The sequence below is a fragment of the Hemibagrus wyckioides genome, linkage group LG09 (assembly GCF_019097595.1).
Source record: "Hemibagrus wyckioides isolate EC202008001 linkage group LG09, SWU_Hwy_1.0, whole genome shotgun sequence".
Lineage (NCBI taxonomy): Eukaryota > Metazoa > Chordata > Actinopteri > Siluriformes > Bagridae > Hemibagrus > Hemibagrus wyckioides.
This window is the reverse complement of record NC_080718.1, coordinates 10,510,657-10,530,692: the sequence shown is the minus strand read 5'-3', so window position 1 is coordinate 10,530,692 and position 20,036 is coordinate 10,510,657. Positions and strand designations below refer to the sequence as shown.

The 20,036-nt window shown below is 38.5% G+C and overlaps 1 protein-coding gene across 6 annotated transcripts in view; it reads left to right on the top strand.

The window, feature by feature from the left end:
* Positions 1–20,036, top strand: part of LOC131359243 (pleckstrin homology domain-containing family G member 3) — a 48,515-nt gene that overhangs the window by 928 nt on the left and 27,551 nt on the right. For 4 of the 6 annotated variants that reach the window (XM_058398941.1, XM_058398938.1, XM_058398943.1 and 1 more), the window contains exon 2: positions 8,951–9,025. In XM_058398941.1, coding sequence (XP_058254924.1) covers positions 8,977–9,025 — 49 coding nt within the window. In that variant the 5' untranslated portion in view covers positions 8,951–8,976. Of the gene's footprint in view, positions 1–1,211; positions 1,268–2,623; positions 2,643–8,950; positions 9,026–20,036 lie in introns of those variants that run through there. The other 2 variants (XM_058398939.1, XM_058398940.1) reach the window with 2 other exon arrangements.

The window sequence follows — 20,036 nt, the reverse complement described above, 5'->3', positions numbered from 1 at the left end:
ATTATGGGTCCCCCTCGTGTGTGTGTGTGTGTGTGTGTGTGTGTGTATCCAAAACATTTATTGTATATTATGGGTCCCCCTCGTGTGTGTGTGTGTGTGTGTGTGTGTGTATCCAAAACATTTATTGTATATTATGGGTCCCCCTCTTGTGTGTGTGTGTGTGTGTGTGTGTGTGTGTGTGTCCAAAACATTTATTGTATATTATAGGTCCCCCTCGTGTGTGTGTGTGTCCAAAACATTTATTGTATATTATAGGTCCCCCTCGTGTGTGTGTGTGTGTGTGTGTGTGTGTGTATCCAAAACATTTATTGTATATTATGGGTCCCCCTCTTATGTGTGTGTGTGTGTCCAAAACATTTATTGTATATTATGGGTCCCCCTCGTGTTTGTGTGTGTGTGTGTTTGTGTGTGTGTGTGTTTGTGTGTGTCTATCAATCCAAAACATTTATTGTTTATTATGGGTCCCCCTTGTGTGTGTGTGTGTGTGTGTGTGTCCATCCAAAACATTTATTGTATATTATAGGTCCCCCTCTTGTGTGTGTGTGTCTGAGTGTGTATATTCCGTTAACGAAAATCAAACTCGCTTCACGTGATCACACGCTTTTCAGACGTGATTATGTGATTAATATGTGATCATGTGCGGAATATATATATACGCCAAAATTTATAAACTTTTACAACCTTTCATACATTTGCAATGACATCCAATGCCAAAGCTACACAGAAAAGATAACACAAACCCTGTTTTTTTTTCTTTTACCCTGTCCATGTACCTTTGATATAATTCACTTGAAATATAACTTAAGAAATAAACAGAGCAGTAAAGTAAAGCTTTAAAATATACTGCGTACACATTTCTAGTACAATTTCTTCTTAAAAAAATGACAGCAGTTGAGTTCTCACTTTTTTTTCAGAGAGTGTAAGATGGGACGCGCTCCAAATATTACATTAGTGTTCTCACATGCAGGCTTTGTGTGACTTTTTGTCTCCAAGTATGCTGCCCTGATATTAAGATAATACCTGAGATACTGTTAAGATAAGATAAAAATATAAGACATGGAAAAAAAGCAAAGTCTTCTCCCCAACACTGTTGAAAGTTTCCTCGATGTTCATTCTGTTTCGTAGTAAAAGTGCATGATGTAGATATGATATAGATGATCTGTCTACAAATCCTAGTGTGATCCTTGTTTCTTCACTTTGTATATTTGCAGTGTTTTAGGGGGGAAAAGGATCTACTCTGTATGCTGAAGGAAAGCTCACTAATTTGGTGTGCAAGGTTTCATCTTACATCACATCACATCCCATTGAATGCGTCATCAGACACTGTACCCAGGCTCTAGAGAACATTCACACAGGTTCGGCAAGGCCAGGAGTGACAGGAACTGATAATATGTGTTTACTTTAGAAAAAAAAAGTTTCTCTTTCTGCTGAACTTTGGTCTGGATCAGAGTTTACATGTATTGATTTTCTATATAAATCCCAGCATGTACATACTTGTGACTCTTTCGCTTACTCCCCCAAATAGACACACAAAATGTCTTCAGTGGGATTCCAGAGAAGGTGAAGAACATAAACAAGCCTTCTTTTTCTTTTTTTTTTTTTTACAGTGTTTAGAACTTTCACTAAGTTTGAGCAGATGTGTAATTAGTCCATAGGAGGGAATTTCTTTGGTACGTTTTATATGATGTGGGATAAATGCCTGCGTTCATGGCCATGGATTAATGTGGCAGGTCTTGCAGCGTTTTATTTACTTTAGACTTAGCAGTTACAACAATTATATACTCCTCCCTGTTCACTGATCACAATAGTAATGTGTGTTGTTGTACTGAGGCTGGAGAAACGTTCTGCATGTTCTTCTGTACCATGCAGAAAATGGCACATGCTTCTCTGCTTCACGCTTTTTATAGAAGGACTTGACATTAACACAAACGGTCGTAGAATGTAATAATTCTCCACAATGAACTCCAGATGCTGTGCCTTGAAATGTACTATAGCAGCGAGACACAGAGAGAGGGAGAGATCTTCCTAACCGATTCATTTGTTGTCGTTTTCATTTTACACTTGTGTGTGCCAGCGTGTGTTATCCTGTCTTCTAGTTTTGACAGACGGAAGATGTGTAGATTTTGCGAGTTCTGCCGGTTGAAATGAGTGTAATTGAACCCAGCTGTTTCAAAGAAAAAAAAAGAGACAGGCCCAGTGTTTTTTGCTTTGACCTTGTCTACCTTAAAATTCCCTGTGGATTCACAGTGCATGTCTGAAGTACTGTTTTCCTGCCAGAGTTGTGGTTGAACATGGAGCAGTGTAGAACACATGCTGGAGAGGTCAGGATTGCGAACAGAATCGACCGTAAAACGATTTTAGTTCTCCTTTTGTGCCAGTGTTTATGATAATACACTGCAGTTTCATCCATAATGGACACTTGTGCTTGATTTGGAATAAAATAGTATTTGCTGCTTCTTTTCATGCTATAATTTAAAAAAAATCTTTCCTATAATGTTAAGTGATGTCTTTTTTTTTTTTTTTCTTTTTTTTTTTTACATCCACATTCTGGCTTTAAATATAGAAATCTCTCAGACTTTTCTTGAAAGGAAGTCTCCAGAAAAGAGACTGAAATGCCTGTGGTATGCTGGACCCAGTTCAAGGTCAGTTCCTTTCTTTGGATTTTGCACGCATGAAGTGCCAACATTTCTGTAAGGTATCTTTTAATAGACTTTCCAGCCTTAACTATGCTGCAGAGAGCTAATGGTTTCTGGGACTATTTCATTTCAAATTGTGCTGCGGGGCCTTAATCTTGATACAGCAGGAAATGATCATTAACCCATTAGAGAATGCAGAGCGGGATGCAGGAGTGTGTGCTGTTTGTCTTGAAAATCTTTTTTTTGTGAAAGTACAAACAGAATTTTTCTTTATGGTGTTGCATGGTCTGGAAAAGAAAGTAAGTTTATAGGATATCGTCTGTCTTGATTGGTCTGCCTTGTATTTGTTCTTGTGCTTCAGGCGATGGATTAATTAGGCAGTGTGTTCATTGGGCTGTTTGGTTTGTGTAGAGCTGAAGCCGAAAGGAACTTAACATGCTAGTGTTATTGGAGCCATAGCGCGTGTGTGTGTGTGTGTGTGTGTGAAAAGTGTGGTTGGGAGTGAATGACGGGTTTTGTCACCCCCCCCCCCAAGTTAGGACAGACGGCGAGCAGCTGATTTGTGTCGGAGTTAAGCTGCCAAAGATAAAATGTGGGAAAGTGGACACTCCTCTTATATTGTGTAACTGTGTGGAAAGAGGAATTTTCTCTTATGAAAAGAAAAAGGCCTGATGTCTGAGGTAAGAACAAGGTCATCCAGGACAAACATGCATCACAGTGCTGAAATAATAAAACCTCAGCTTCAGTCAGCCCATCACTCAGCACTGCCCAGAGTTGTCACAATGTACAGTATTTTAGTTGAAGGAGATCTAGCTGTGGTGCTTCTCTAGAGATTGTGCAACCGGGTTGTTTTATCCTCAGAGGCCCATGGAGTACGCCACTGATCCCATGGGTCTACTTGTGGCCTCGCTTCAACGGAAGAAAGGAGGGGCTATTTTTAGGGCAGCTCAGACGCTGTTTGTTTGGCTGTCGGACGTGTTTTAATTGAGGAAGTAATTGTCGCTCACTCGCAGAGAGAAGCTGTCTAGTGTTACTTTGTGCATTTTTGACCCTGAAGAGTCCGTTTCTGCTTAGGTGACAGTTTGTATATATACGATGCATGGGTTTCTCTATGAACCACCTTAAGATGATTCACTTGATTTTTATCAGGCATGCATTTTGTAATTTTTTTTTTTTTTTTTTTTTGTGATCTTGTGATGTCACTTCCTTCCCGAGCAACAACAAAATATTGCAGCGCGGTTACACAACATGATGAATATCATTCCTTTCCCGATATATTTCAGCGATTTCTCTTATGTTTTCTTCACCGCCGTATGTCTTATTTCTTATCTAAAACATTTCTTTGTAGATAAAAAGCTCCCTTGGGAGTCTTTTCTTTTACAAATGCTCAGACTTGGGCAACAAAAGCAGATACTTAACATTCTTCTCATGTTGGGCAGATAATTAGGATCAACTATTTTGCAGAGCTCATTCTTGCTCTTTTGGGGAGCTTTTATAGCTCCAGGAACAGCATGTCACAAAGGAAGAATAAGGTCTCTTTAGGTCTGGTTAGCCTGTTCTCAATCAACAAGCCCATCATATTTGGTGCTTGCTCTTATTGTCCCACTGAGGGCTCTGATTTAACTTAAACTGCATCTGTTTCTGTCTAAAAAAAAACAAAACAAAACAAAACTGTTACTACCCGAAGAGCAGCATGCAAAAGACGTGGTCAGTTACTTCATCTGTCTCTAATTAGAGAACATGTCCTTAATATCCACTTGCTTATTTGTGGTTTTTATGGCAGTTGTTTCACAGGTCATGGAGTGGCTAGCATGTTTTATCAGCTGGAGGAACAAATGCTCCCTAGTTGCTGTTGACTTGGTGCCAGCTGGGCAGTTACACATCTGTGTGTGTGTGTGTGTTATGTGGTGTTTTCCTAGGGTGCGTCTCAATCAGCTCATAGCTCTCTAGGTTGTGAATCGGTATATTGTCTACAAGGTCAGGCCCTGGCTCACTACACTTTGGGACACCGATGACTCGATTTCCAGCGACACGACTAGACCATTGTTTTAAAACCTTTTCCTTTTTTTTCAAACGATTTCACACTTAAAATTTGTTAGACTCAAACAAACCCGAATACAGAATATGAAATAAAGTTAAATGAAAAATGCTGAAGTGAGTAATCATTGAGCAAGCGACTTTTGCTACGAAGTTTATTTATAAATAAAAAAATCGAGCTGCGAGTGTTCCGAAAATGTCATTTCCAGTTAGAGAACATAGAAAGCATTACATTTACATTTGTCATTTGGCAGACACCTTTATCTAGAGTGACTTTTCCACATTTTATACAACTGAGGGTTAAGGGCCTAACTCAAGGGCCCAGCAGTGGCAGATTAGTGGACCTGGTATTTGAACTCGCAACCTTCCTAATCAGTAGTCCAACACCTTAACCACTAAGCTACCACATCTCTTGGAAATACTGGAAGCATGATGCTCCCTGGTTTTTGTGGTGCATTCTGGGATATTTTTGACAGTGAATGTTTCAGTGCACTGGAAGGATTTTGCGATAGACAGAGAGAGAGAGAGAGAGAGAGAGAGAGAGACTGTGTGAGAGAGAGGGAGAATGAGAGATAAGGAGAGCGAGAGAGACAGACAGACAGACAGACAGACAGACAGACAGACAGACAGACAGACAGACAGACCTTAAAATGGCGACTCCCTGATCAGTGCCCTGACGATTGAACTGAGCTGATTGAGACGTGTTGAGCTGAAGCTGGGCTTTTAATGGCAGCTACAGGAGTGACTGCTTCATTGTTAAATGTAACTATGTTTGAGCAAATCTTTAATATTTTAAACTCTTTTTAAAACTTGTTACATATCACATACAGATATGACACATTTCCACTTTCACGTGAGACTTGAGGGTTTGTCCAGATGGACGAGAGGTTTGCAGATATGTGTAGGACATTTCATTATTCGGTTCAATCCTGAGCTCAGCTTACTGTCTCGAGCGCTTTTCACACTTGAAGTTAATCCTGCATTGTTGTAAACTGAATCCTGGGTTATCAAGTGTCCCGTTTCACACTGCTCACACTTTACCAATTCATCCTGGCTCTTCATAATCTGATACTGTTTCACACTGTACATTCCTAAACCCTGGCTTAAACCTTCTTATTTGCAAATTTGTGCCGTCAACAACCGTGATTGGATAAATACAGAATTAAGGGCAGGCTTGTCTCACGCTCCAGTGATGCTTTTGCCACATAAATAGACCACCAACTGGTCAGGCATTCACTGATATCCAGCTTTCACTAATATTTCAGTTAGTTCCTTTAATACTCTTATTATTATTATTTCTGACTGTTCTATCCAGTTTGTCCTGAACTTGTCCTGACTTCTTCAATAAAACTCTCTCAACAACTGACTTGTTTTATCGGCATTTTGACATTTTTCTTATTTTCTGTCCAACTACTGCCCCACTTTTAAATTAGTGAAATGTTCCTCTACTCTGGGTTCAAAGCAGGGTTTAGAACGATGATAATCCGGGGTTAAGCTCAGTGGGAAAAGTCCTATTGTAGAGTTTTACATGTCCACCTCATGTTTATAGGTTCCTTAGAATTTTCTGGTTTTATCCCACAAACCTGCTGGTAGCGGATTTGCTGCTAGGTGTGTGTGTGTGTGTGTGTGTGTGTGTGTGTGTGAGCGTGTGTGTGTGAGCTTGTGAGCGAGTGTGTGAGTGTCTGTGTGTATACCCTGACTAAGATAAAGTGTTTACTGAAGAGAACTGAATATTAGGAATTAGTTCATGTTTTCTTTAATTAAAAAATACTATATTGTTGATTAGTTGAAAAGTTCCACTTAGTTGTAAAGACTGCTCTTTCGAGTAACAATAAGAACTAGTCTTTTCCTTTTTTTGTGCATGTTTCACAATAGCATAAATAGCCTTGGACACATTGTGACCTGCCCCCTGCATATTTATGGAGGAGTTGTCCTGGGGTCATGCCATAAACACCATTTAAAGGGACTTCAGCTCCTTTTTTGCACTATTTCAAACTCCAGTCTGACTCCTGCACAAGTTACTAACATGTAGAAGCACTACTTAAATCTGTTAGTGAAAGGTGTGTGCTTGTAGACCAGCAGCTTAACTGAATGTGTTTGGGTTTGAGTATATAACACACACACACACACACACACAGAGCTCCACTCAGCCTCTGAGAGATAATCACCAACCCTCTCGTGGCCGATGGTTTTGGTGGAGCAGGTTGTCGGCTCATAGCGGAGCTCGGTGATTACACTGAGGAACAATGCCCAACTTAATCCCTGAAGAATTCCTGCTGCTGTGATCTTTGATCTTGTTCCCATTCCAAAAGCAGAATCTCACCGGAATAGCAGGAGACGAGTACACGAGTCCTTTCTCTATAATTAATCTAATTTCATTCAAGAGTGATGAACTAACTTAGGTTTTCGAGGGTTGATTATTGATGTAGGAAATGCTGCAGAGTTCTGTCCATGATCTTGCTGCAGCGAAACAACCCACAGACGTCCAGCTCTTGTCTAAGTAGCAAAACTTTCATTTCCTGCCTTTGACTTTGAGTCCTTTGTTTTGGAGCTTTTCTTTTGGCAAAGACTGATTAGATATGTAGATTTGACTTTGGCTATTTACACAGTGCAATATTTATTACACAGTCTGATTAACATTTGGAGCATGGATTAAAAATCTAAAACTTTTTCATCTGCACCTTTATTTATTTATCCATCCATCCATCCATCTTTTCTTATTCCATTATATCCGTACTAACATTCATAGCTTGTCTGAAAGGCTTTGTGCTTTTCTATGTTATAGCTTTCAAGGTGAGATTTAGTTAATAATTCTTGAATCCCCATGTAGCTTTTTATCAGGCATGCATTTTGTAAATTTTTTCATTATCATCTTGATGTGAGGTCACTTCCTTCCTGAGCAACAACAAAATATTGCATAGCTATGTTGCACAAATATTATTATAGTTAATATTGCATAGACTGCATAGAGATTTCTGTATATTATATATACATTATATATATATATATATATATATATATATATATATATATATATATATATATATATATATATATATATATATATATATATGTATATATATACATGTGTATATATATATATATATATATATATATATATATAATATATAATTCTGTATGTTTCTATCAATGGTCAGGATTCTCCTGTGAGTTTGTTTGTTTGTTTATTTATTTATTTTAAATCAAGGACTGTGCTGTACATGTAATAAATGCATGAATTTTATATGAAGTCTAATTAAGGAACTTTTTTTTTCATACATTGTTTTGGTTTCAGCATTTGGTCAATCAGTCCAGCTGGAAAAAGCTTCAGAGCCGCAGTTCTAGCAGCCCACTGGCTTTTCTCTGCCCACTGGCAGATATACAGTGAGGTGGCAAGTGGCTGGCACAAGCTTACACAGAACACTGATTTACTCTGTTGCACAGGAATGGCAGGAATTTCCCCTCTTGCGGCCCGATAACGCTTCATAGCCATTTCCCTCAGAATGGAGGGCAAAAGCAGGGGGCAGCTGGAATGCATGGCTCTGGGTTAACTCCATGGATCTGAATGCTTGAGCCATGAAGTAAGGGCTGCATCGAAGGACAAATCATGTCAAAATATTTAGATTGAAGTTGCATTAAAAGTCTTGGATGGAGGAAGGAAAAAACTAGTGTTTGTTGTTGTTGTTATTATTATGTGATATAGCTGCTAGGGTGAGGTCGTTTACTTCGATCAGACTGTGACTTGCCGGGACAGATAGTGGTACCGTTCAGACAGATTTGGGAAAGCCTATTTTTCTTATTGAAGGCTCCAAAACAAATCTCAAGTGAATTGAGCAGATAAACATGCCTTTAGCTTCCAAACTCCTATAGTCGGTGGATATTTCTATAGAATCATTGGATTGCTTGCTTTTAAATCTCGGTTGAAGGTTAAGTTTCTGTGGTTTAGTTGATTCTGGAAAAAGGTTTGGTTTTTTAATTCTTCTTTCCTAGTGAGTATGGGATATCTGACACCAGTGTAAATATTCAAACCTGATTTTACTCACATCCTATGTCAACAATGTCTGTAACTAAATGACTGGCCAAACTGCTCACAACGACACTGCAGCTGATAAACAGCTCTGACTCACACTAGTGACGTTTCTTCAGATTCAGATTCACAGTTTTTGTCCAGTCTTGTTAGGACTCTGAAAAGCAGACACCAGATAGCATCTTTAAACATAATATCTTGTGTCAGTCTGGCAAGCACAAGTTTCATTTTTGTTTTTTTCTGTTTTTAGGTTAAAGTGTCTGAAGCCTGAGGGACATGCCAGAGAAGTCTCATCACAGACATCATCAGGTTGCAATGGGTGAAGGTAATTTCCTGTAAATATAAATAGTTCCTGTATTATAAATTCTAATGCATTTCTGTGTTCTAATGCATCTATAGCTCGTAGATGATTTTCACACTGGGCACGTTTGCTGTGGTCCGAATCTGAGAGCGTGATTGTTCCCAGTTCCCATGTGGCATTGGTTTGGTTTCACTTCTATTTCTATTCTATTGAACCCTTGTGCATTTGTGTTCATCTTACATCACAAATTCGCATGGAAAACATAACACACATTTTTTGTTAGTTTTTTATTTTTAGTTCGAATCTATTATACATCTTCGTTCTTCTGAGTTTTGTTTAATTGCTTCTGTAGCTTTTCTTCTCCCCATATCTGAATAAGACTCCTCGCCTCTTCTGTGTCCCAAAAGTTCTCATGCTACATGCGTGATGTGAGACCTAATCGGTTAAAACATATGTGCAGGACACTTAAATTCCTAAAGAAGTCCAGAGCAGAGTACGAGCTGTGTTCACGTTTACAGGAAACACAGTACAGTGCGAGTGCAAGCGAACTCGCGCCACCTCCTACAGGTAGCTTCAGGTTCAGTCCCGCAGTGCGCTTCCTGGTCCACATGACAGCTTTCATGTCAATATTTCATGCAAACCACGCTCTGTTTCAGACTAAACTGCCAGAGTGAAAGCCCCCATAATCTCAGCTGCAGCTGTTCTGATTGTGGTTAAATGTTGCAGGCTGATTGGCTGTCTGCACTTCTGTCTAAATGTGCGTCCAGACACTAAATGATATTTTGAACATGAGCTTCCTGGACCTGTGTAGAATCACAGAAAAATGTGTATAGCATAGCATTTTGAAAAGATTTTTAAATGATTAGTGTCAATTAGAAAAGTAAGAAGAAAAAGAACTGGGTCACTTGGTCACTAAATATGGCAAGATCTTCCTGCACTGTCAGTCAAACTGCCCTGGGAAAATGAGCAGTTCTATCGGTTACTGACCAAAAGCATCCGATTATGTAGGAAAAGCTGGACGTCTGGCCTGCTTGTGTAATTGTGCTTTTGAATGCACTGATGAATCTCCACATTCAGAGCACAACAATGTCTGAATACCAGGTTCTACTGCCAGAGAGAAATTTTCTTTTTCTTTATCTTTTTTTTTTTTTTTTACAGTGGAAATATTAACAGACCCAGCCTTTTTACTTGTCGGATAGCATCCATCAGTAAGTCTTTCTTTTGGCTGGGTGCTGAATGTGCTTGGCGCTGGCACTGTTGTACGACTTGCTGAAGAATGCCAATATGTCACTGGCTCCATCTCCTCTCTCCTGTTTCATAATCAGCAGGGGCCGAGAAGAGCCTGGGACTAGGACTGGAGAGTCGTTCCTAAATTTACACAATGACTGCTTCATTCAGCACCATCTCTGAATTCACTAGCCATTGTTCTCGGATTAATAAATGACAGGTTGAGATGGTAAAAGAGAATGCTGGGCTTCAGGAAAGAAGCTGAGGAAAGAATGCAGATGCTTGCTTGTGGTTAAGATGAAGAGGAAAAAAAATCCTGATTAGCCTGATTATTTCTTTTTTAGCTGTTGTAGTAAATAGTTGGTCTTTAAAGTATTAGTCCAGGTGGCCTGGTCTGATATGTAGAGCTTAGAAATTAGATCAGTGAAAATATAGTAACGTAATGAAAGTGGCTTCTCTCTGTGGTCTTTTGTCTTTTGTTTTGCAACGTATTCCGAAAGCATGATTCATTTTGAAGCTGCTGATAAACAGGAGTTTTCTCCATGCCTTTCAGCACCAGTAAACTTGACTCCAGATCTAGACGATATCTTTAGCAGAATGATAAAGATCCAAAGCCTTTCACCACATTCCTGCCCCAGGACATTTTTAGGCTCAGGGTCTGCTAAAATCTCCTCTATTCAGCTTTAACCAGAGAAGAATAGCATATGGCCCATGCATGAATGCTGCAGTCTGGCAAAGACAAATGCTAAATGAAAGAGGGCTTTGGACAGGAATTTACTGTCTTTTTTTATTGCACTGACACACAGCCCACCCTTCTCTCATTATATTCCCACTTATTTTTTTTTCCGCATCACAATAGCTTGCATTTCCAAAAACCTTTACAGTGGATTAGTCTGATTAGCTTTTGACTTTCTGTCGGTTCATTGCACTTTTGTTAGGACAGGCTAGTTTGTCTGCAGCAAAAGAGCTATTGATAACACTGGGGGTGGTTAGTGTGAGAGGGAAGGCACTTATTGTGAACATTAGCTTAATGAGGCATTCCATGTAGCCATGGAGATTTCGTCCAACTTACCCTTTTTTAACTGAAGGAAAGTGGCCTCGTCCAAGTTGTGGAGAAGTGTAAAGTAAAACGTACAGAACATCTGGCTTTGCACGGTGTATCACCCAGGCTGAGGAGCTAATGTGGATTTTCAGTCTCACTGGTAAGGTTTGCAATGGGCTTACACCTCTACATCCTCTCCACCTGACAGATGGCTTATGCTGTTGGAAGGAAATGGAGATTTGAATAGAGGTACTTCAGAAGGGGGCAGGAAGGCCCGTGTAATACCATTGGGGTTAATTGGCTCCTGCTGTTCTTATGGAAAGTTAGTCTGATTGTGCTGGGATTCTGACTGAACCTTTTGTAAGAATCTACCATGTTTTGGGGAAAAGTCTTTTTTTTTAAGAAAATAATCTCTGGCAACCCATTTGATGTGTGGACTGTTTGATGGTTTGGGGGTTATGAGAAAATACTTTTCTCTAGTGGAATCTGTCTTGAATCTCAACAATGACACGTCTGCGTATCTCCAGCGTAATTTGGCATTACTTCCTGGACGATGTGGATTTTAATGATTGTTCAGCCTAACCACAGTTTTTTTGTGATATTCTGGAGAAGTTGAATATGCCTTGCCCTTTGTCATCAATTTTCCATCTGTTGCTATCTAAGTATTTGGCTCTGTTCCTCCCTGAGCCCTGCAATCTATTTAAATTATAAGGCAGACGAAGAGACGCAAACACTAAGTGCTTTTAAATTGTGGGGTTTGCGTGAAGAAGAAGATAACAGCGAGATATGATATTTCGGTTCTGTGGTGTATAGAACTGAACGCTGTGTCAAAGTTGAAGCTAGCGTTGATGCCATGTGATGGTCTGTGAACTCTGTGTGTTTAAAAAGAGCGAGATACAGTCGTGGTCTTGAGGGACGTATGGTGAGCACATGGGATGGATTGTCCAGACTAGTTTCTTTCACTTCTAAGCATGTGATGCACAAGTCTGTGATAACTGCTTATTGATGGAATGATGTCCTTTCTATCTGGAATGTGCTTAGCCCCAGCTGTCTTTAACCTTAGACATGTATATTAGCTAAATGATGAACTTGATGAAGGACAAATTTGCTCAAATCCCTTTCCCCTGAGACTGTAATTAAGGCTGAATTGCACTGAAATACCAAACTTGAATACAATCATAAGTAAAGCCTGCTGACCCTGACTTGCGTTTTGCTCACACACTGAGCATCTCCTTTTTTTTGCTTCTTGCTTTCAGTAGCATGGTCTTTTGCTGCCACCTGAAGGGTTGCATTGTTTGCATTCTCATGTCAAGAGCACTGGAGTATTCAGGTTTTAATTCATGGCATGTATTTAAGGGGGTTAGTTTATAGCCAGGATATAAATTCAGATTATTATTATTATTATTATTAAAATTCCCCTCAGATCAAAACAGTTATTTCAGAGCTTTTTATTCCAGTTCCTTATTTCTATGGGCACAAAAACTATTATCTAACAATTATCAAAAAAAATATCTAAAAAAAAAATGTAATTTTACAATTAATTAATTAATTTCGTATTAGACTTGTTGCTCATCTAGTTGCATGCTCCCTAGAAGATATGACAGAGATAAATGTGGCATTTTGATGTGTAGAGTATCATACATGCTATGAGTAAACACAGCAGTGAGAAGTCCTGCACATAAAGATTTTTACAAACTCTTTGGAATCTCTGGATTTATTTAGCTTATGAAGCAATGGTTACATTTGCTTGGTGCATCTATTATGTGTAAATTCTTTAAAAACCCATGGAAATTTAAACATGGAATCAAAGAAAGCAACTTTGTAGGGTCTGTGCCTAAGCTAATGAAGGATTTTGTGCTGACTGTTGAATATGTATGTGTGTGTGTGTGTATGTATGTGTGTGTATATATATATATATATATATATATATATATATATATATATATATATATATATATATATATATATATATAAATATATATATATATATATATATATATATATATATATATATATATATACATATATATATATATATATATATATATATATATATATATATACACACACACTATGACTGCTAAATTATTACTCTTGGGCTTGTGTATAATGTCTGCTTACACCATAGGTCTGCTCCATCTAATCAACTAATTATTTATTTTGATAATAATTAACAATAGCAGCACATTTGCCACACATTTGCCAAGGGTTGAAGGTTCAAGCCTCGCTTCTGCTCTGTGTGTGTGAAGTTTGTGTGTTCTCCTTGAGTTTATGGAGTTTCTTTCAGGTACTCTGTTTTCTTCCCCTAGTCCGAAGGCATGTATTATAGGTTGACTGTAAATCTCTAAATTGTGTGTAGTGTGTGAATCTGTGTGTACATGTCTTGTGATGGGCTGACACCCTGTCCAGGGTGTACCTTGTTTTGTGGGAAAGACTCCAGGTTCCTTGTGAGCCTGTGAGGATAAACGCTATAGAAGATGGATGGATGGATGGATGGATGGATGAAAGAAGCTCAAGATATTTTTTTGTATGGAATCTTCTGTTTTTATTTCTTTGTAAGTTTTGTGCCTATCCTGCATTTTTCCATCTTTCCTTATCACGTGACAGGTCATGATAGAATTAGCAGAATTATTCCTACTCTGAGACTCACGCCAATGGAAAGCAAATGATGCAAAAGATATCGTGGAGAACATTATGAAAGCCAACCGTACCGTTGCCAGCACCCGCCTCTGTTCCGTCACTGTCTGTTCTCTGCTAGGACGAGATTTGCATGAGGCCAAAGCACTGGCCTTGAATTTCCCTGTAAGTGCATGTTAACTCTGCCTATGGTTCCTGCTTCCTGCAGAAAAGATCATGTGGATGTTTACATGTTTGCAGGTTTTTTGCATTTTTTCAAAAGCTAAGGCTGGAGAAATACATTTCTGCTGCTACGCTGTATCGCTAGATTGAGTGCAATTTCAGCAGGCTAGACTCAGGTAAGGTCAGTTTTTCATTTTTAGGTTTTATGGGGCGGCTCGTTTAGGATCAGAGTCTAAAGTTTGATGAGGATGTATGACGTAATGAGGGATGTTTTAATAGTGTGCGAAAGGAGTGTCTTGACAATGCCACTCCCCATGATTCCTCTCCTCTATCTGCTCACATTAGTCAGATTATAGCTTATGCCCTGAAGTTTGGGAGTTGACTCATAACTTTTTTTTTTTTTTTTTTTTACTAGCACTTTTTTCTTTCCCTTTGGAAATATTCGAGATGAAATATTTTGTCCTTTGCATGTCTAAAGTTAGACATTTGGATTTTCTCACCTGTAATAGTTAATACCTGAGACACAGATGTTTTCCACTCACCTCATTCTCTAGGTATGTTAATGTCTTTTACTTCTGCGTTACTCTATATTTTTGGCATCCATGTCTGTATATGTTGTAATACTAAAAAAATATTCAGAGTTTCACATGCGCATTCAGACATTATGCCTCCATGCTAAGAGATTTTTTTATTTGCTCTTTAATCCAGCCTTATTATTTACTCAAGGTATTTCCGATATTTCCGCGTTTGTCCTCCGTGAAGGCTCCATGGTAACTGCTTTGACTGTGTGGAAAATTCGGGCGAGACAAACAAAACCAGACTTCTCGTCTAGATGAAATTTGCAAGGCATGCTCTTACAGTAAGCTCGAAGCATGTTCACAGCTAAACGGCCAGGATGCATCCTGCAGAAAGACAGAGAATTTGATATTCATGATTTGGCTGTATGACTTTGTTCTGCATGTGGTATTGTAATGTTTATATGTTAACACAGTGGATTTATGTGCTGCTTCTGTATGGTAAATCATTTCTGCTGTATATTATGTGCGGAAGAACAGCAGAGAAGCAGTTGCATCTTTTGTAGAATTATCTAATACCTGGCAACCAGGTGAGAAATAAATAAGAGATGGCAAACTTGCTGGTAACTAGTAATGGCATGATTTCACTTTTTCTTATACGGCATTTGGCCAATGCTGTTATCCAGACCAACTTATGTTTATCTCCTTTATACAGCTGAGGGTTAAGGGCTCAGAAGCTCTGAAGTGGCAGTTTGCTGGTCCTGGGATATGAACTCACAACCATCAAATTCATAGATCAAAATCTTAACCACTAAGCTGCCATTTCCTGCTAAAACCTACAGTATATAGGATTCTGATCGAAAGTTTGTTAATAACTAATAAGCTTCAAAATGAGGGATTTTTAAAGTAATTTTAAAAAAATCTAATTACAGCTTTAATAAATATCACAGTGCAATTTGCAATAGATGTAATAAATGTTTTTTTTGTCACAGCTAGATTTGTCATCTTTCTATAATACCCGAGCAAACATTTTCTGCCGGCTCAGGAAATATTTCTGAATATTTAAAAAGTAAAAAAATAAAATGGAAAATCGACAATAAACCAGCACAGTACCACAAGCAGAAACCACACAAACCCATGCAGGAAAACATCATATACTCCGACTGGTTTCTTATTTAAAGGAAAGGGAAAAACTCCATATTTTGATTCATTTAAGTATAACATTTTTTTTATTGCTTTTAGATCACCAACAATTCCAGCATTCACTTATTGATGCACTTTATTTGAACTGAACTGAATTTCTAAACTTGTCTTATTATAAGATAAGTTGTCCTGCACTTTTATTGGACGAATCTTTCCCTGCTACTTTTATTATTGGTATGTGTTGTTTTTTTTTGTTTGTTTGTTTTTTTTAATCTTGAGTTTATTTTAACTCTAGGTTGCTACTGACCAGACACAAGCGATGAAAATTAGGGCTAACTCTGGCTCAGTTTTCTTTGTTTTTTAAGGAGCACTGTCCCTGTAAAATAAACCAACAAAGTACTTTTTTTTTTTAAAATTAAGGAATTTTAAAAAAAAAAGGAATTTAGGAAGCACTCATTGGTGTTGCATTGCCAGCTTTAGAAGAATACGGTGAATTTTTAACTTGATAGACTTTTGTAAGATGTCTTGTTCAGCGGAGTGTTGATGGCTGTCATGAAAGATTTTCTCATCCAAGTGTCAGCTCCTGGTAGCTCCGCACCTCTGCCACTACATAAGCAAAGCTGCAAACGTTGAGTACATGAAGTGTCCAACATTCCACACGTTTTGTTTTGTTTTTCAGTTGGATAAATGCATCATCCGGGTTGTTGAAGTTCACTTCTTATTGGAATTTTTAGTGTGAACACTTTCAAGTTAGCTGAGGTAACTGACTATGAGCTTAAAGTTTCAGAATACTACACTGGCTTTAACTTGAGTTAATAATTACTGAATTGTTGGGAATTTTTTTTCCCTCCCCTTAGATTGTCGTGATGATAAAGTCGTTTGCTTCGTGCTCACTGAGGAAAAACGTGATAAGGATTCAAATTTCACATGTTGCAGTAAAATGAGGTTAAAATGAGCTTAAGGCTTACACAGTGAAGGTAAGATTAAAAGATTCGATTTCTGAAACCCAGACCCTTTTACTGGCATGATATGATCAGGAAATCAGCACTCCTATGTTAGGTGGTTCTAGTGCAAGAACCACACATACAGTGTAAATTTATTACCTCCAAAGTATCCTGTTTTACTGAACATCCGTTTTGTCTGAAAATGGCAATGAAAGTCACTGTGCTTGAAATCACATTTCAGTGGACATTGTGTAACTAAACTTATGCCTTCCGGCTGAAATACAGCAAGTCTGTTTTAGTCATTTCTCTGTTTCCTGCTTATCTTAGGAAACGTCAGCTTTGCCTGTCTGTGCACGTCTAGGTCTGATGTCTGGACAGAATTGCTCACTGTTCTTCGTTTCCCGCTTTGACCTACTCTTCTAATGTTTTTGCCTTCGTCTGAGCATTAAGTGACGTTCATGTGAGGAGGGGAGGAAAATTTACTCGGGTTTCTGACAAGCTTCCTTGCTGTGAAAGAATGTAAATTGGTCCTCTGTCAGGTGTGAGGAATTTTGTTGTTGGCCTCAGATGGAATGCGGCCACCTGCTAAGAAGGCCGCGTTCAAAATCCGTCGGCTAATGATTAGACACTTCTCAACAGTACAGCGCTTGTGTCATGTTTAGTTTAAGGTCAATGCAGACAATTCGTCGCAAATTTAAAGAAGAATCCGGGGAGCACTTCAGTAATAACTGTAGATAAAGAAGCCTCTACGGATCCGTTACCCATACGTACGGTACAGTGGATCATGTTAGTCTGCATGCAGGGTTTGTATGTGTCTGGAAAACCATAGCCAGAAATTTTAATAGATAAAGAAGGTAGAACATTGCATAACTCAGCTGTGGGTAGAGAATTTGCTTTTTCTCATTTGTGGCTTCTGATAATGCAAACGACACAGAGATTAAATACCATATCCTACATACTATGCCAGAGTAGTACAGTAGCATATCATATAAAGACTGTTTGTTATCCATGGTTAGTGGGGATGTAAAGAAATGAACGATTCAAATCGGGAAGTAGGTATATCAATGTACGATACGCATCACAAGATCTGGTTTGAATCGAAAAGTAACACAGTATTTAAATGACACTCAATGTACGTGTCGTTTTTTTCTGTCTGTCTGCATGTGTGTCTGCCTATGCGTCTCTGTCTGTGTGTCCTTCTGTCTGTGCATCTTTGTGCGTCTCTGCCTGTGTGTCTCCGTCTGTATGTCTGGCTGTCTGGCTGTGTCTGTATCTGTCTGTCTGTGTTTGTGTTGAGAGAAAGAAAGAGCAAGAGAGCAAAGGAGAGAAAAAAATAAAAAATATATTTTTTGTCATATACACAACCATACACAGTATGACATGCAGGGAAAGGTCTGTTATAAAAATAGACTATGAATAGAATTGCAATATAAATAAATTTTACTATAAAGATAGGAATGAAAAAATATATATATAAATATAAAAATGTAATAAATTATATAGATAAATATGACTGTTAGTGTATGTTGTGCCATGCTGAGTGAAATCTAGAATCATCAATTAAACTGAAACTAATCGTATTGAATCGGGGCAGAAACGTAACAAAACAAGCCACACCAAATGAAAGAATCTGCGGTAAAAACCCTGGAAAAGCATCACAAAAGAAGAATGCATCAGTTTGCTGATGATGCTGCTGAACTTACTGAAAGCAAATATGCAACCAGATATTAACTGCTATCTGCTGTTCCAATACTTGTGCTCATTTAATGGCTAGGCGGTGTGCTGCCACCTGTGCCATGTTCCAAGTTGTTTAACACATTAAGATGCTGAAATTCTGATCTATCGTATCATTTTTTATCTTTTGATCTCCAACACAGATGTCTTAGAGCAAAAACAAAATAATTGGAATTGATGTTCCAATACTTCCGGAGTGGACCATGCATCATATATAATCATGTCATGAAAGAGGCAGATTTAGACCACAGATAATTAGGATTAGATCATTAGTTTAAACAGTATGTTATTCTTGGAGAATTTGTTTCTTCTTTATCACTATCTTTGCTTTGAGTCTTTGCTTGTTAGATATTTTGGTTCTTGTTCTGCTTTTCGTTATTGTTTAACTAGTGACCGGTGTTCTGCTCTCAGACAGTGTTATCTCCTCTGATGTGTTTACTGGGTCAGACTACATGCCTAAGCTTCTCTGTCCTATGTGAAGCAGATGAAACTGAACAGCTGGCTCGGTTGGTGGTGGGGAGCACAGCAGGTTTCTAGTGATGAAACAAGAAACTTAATAGAAGATCCTTCCTGATGTCTTTATGATATACCTGATACCTTTTTGATATGTCTAGGTATAGCCGAATTGGGTATATTCCTTGATTTGTTGAGAAGCTTGTGTGGTTGTTACTGCTCTTAATTCCAGTAGAGTTGTGTATTTAATGGAAGCAGAGTTTATTAGTTTTTGTTTTATTTTGTTTTTAATTATTTTAATTATTTTATGACATGTCAAAACAGTTTAGTACAGTACCATTTTATTTCTTAACTTTTATTTCTTAAGGTTGTGTCCAGACCACACACACCTCAGAATTTTTTCACATATTATCTTGCAGTGTAACATCATACCACAGATATGCATAGGCAAAGTGTGTGTGAGTGTGTGTGTGTGTGATTCAGCCGTTTCTCACCACAGTGGTAAGGAGTGTTTCTGCCTCACCCCAACCAACACTCTGAACATTGCCAAATGCTGGAAGGAAACTAAAAGTTGAACCGTGTTTGTTTGCATCAAGTGGAAATCAACATCCCCTATTGTGCATTTGTTTTAATCTGGCCTAACGCCTTTCTGAAATAAAAATACAAGATTATTTATGAGGATTTGTGGGTATTTCGATGTAGACTGTCACAGCTTCCTGACAGTGAGCTCATACCCGAGTCATGAGTCTGAGCGTGGATGGCAGGAGTTTGTACTCTCGGTGATCATGCAGAGGCTTGAGTCAGCCTGCTAACCTGTGTACTTGTAAACAGACTGGCTATACCGTAACATCATACTGATGTCATCTCTGTGCAGGTCTGAACAGCATTGCTTAAGCGACTAGGTGTAAAGCGGCCGAGTGAATGTGTTTCTTTGGTATTTCCTCTCTTCACTAAATTTCTAACATGCTAGACGCTTTGAATGTGATAGTTTGACATGACAGAAATTCTTTACTGTCTCAGTAAATAAAGAGCTTTCACACTGGCAGTTGAAACAGAGCACAGTTCACATGAAAAATTGGCAATGTGACAATCATGAAGACCAGGAAGTGCACCATGTTACTGAACTCAGGACCTACCTGTAGGAGGTGGTACGATTGCACTGGAACAGTGCCATCATA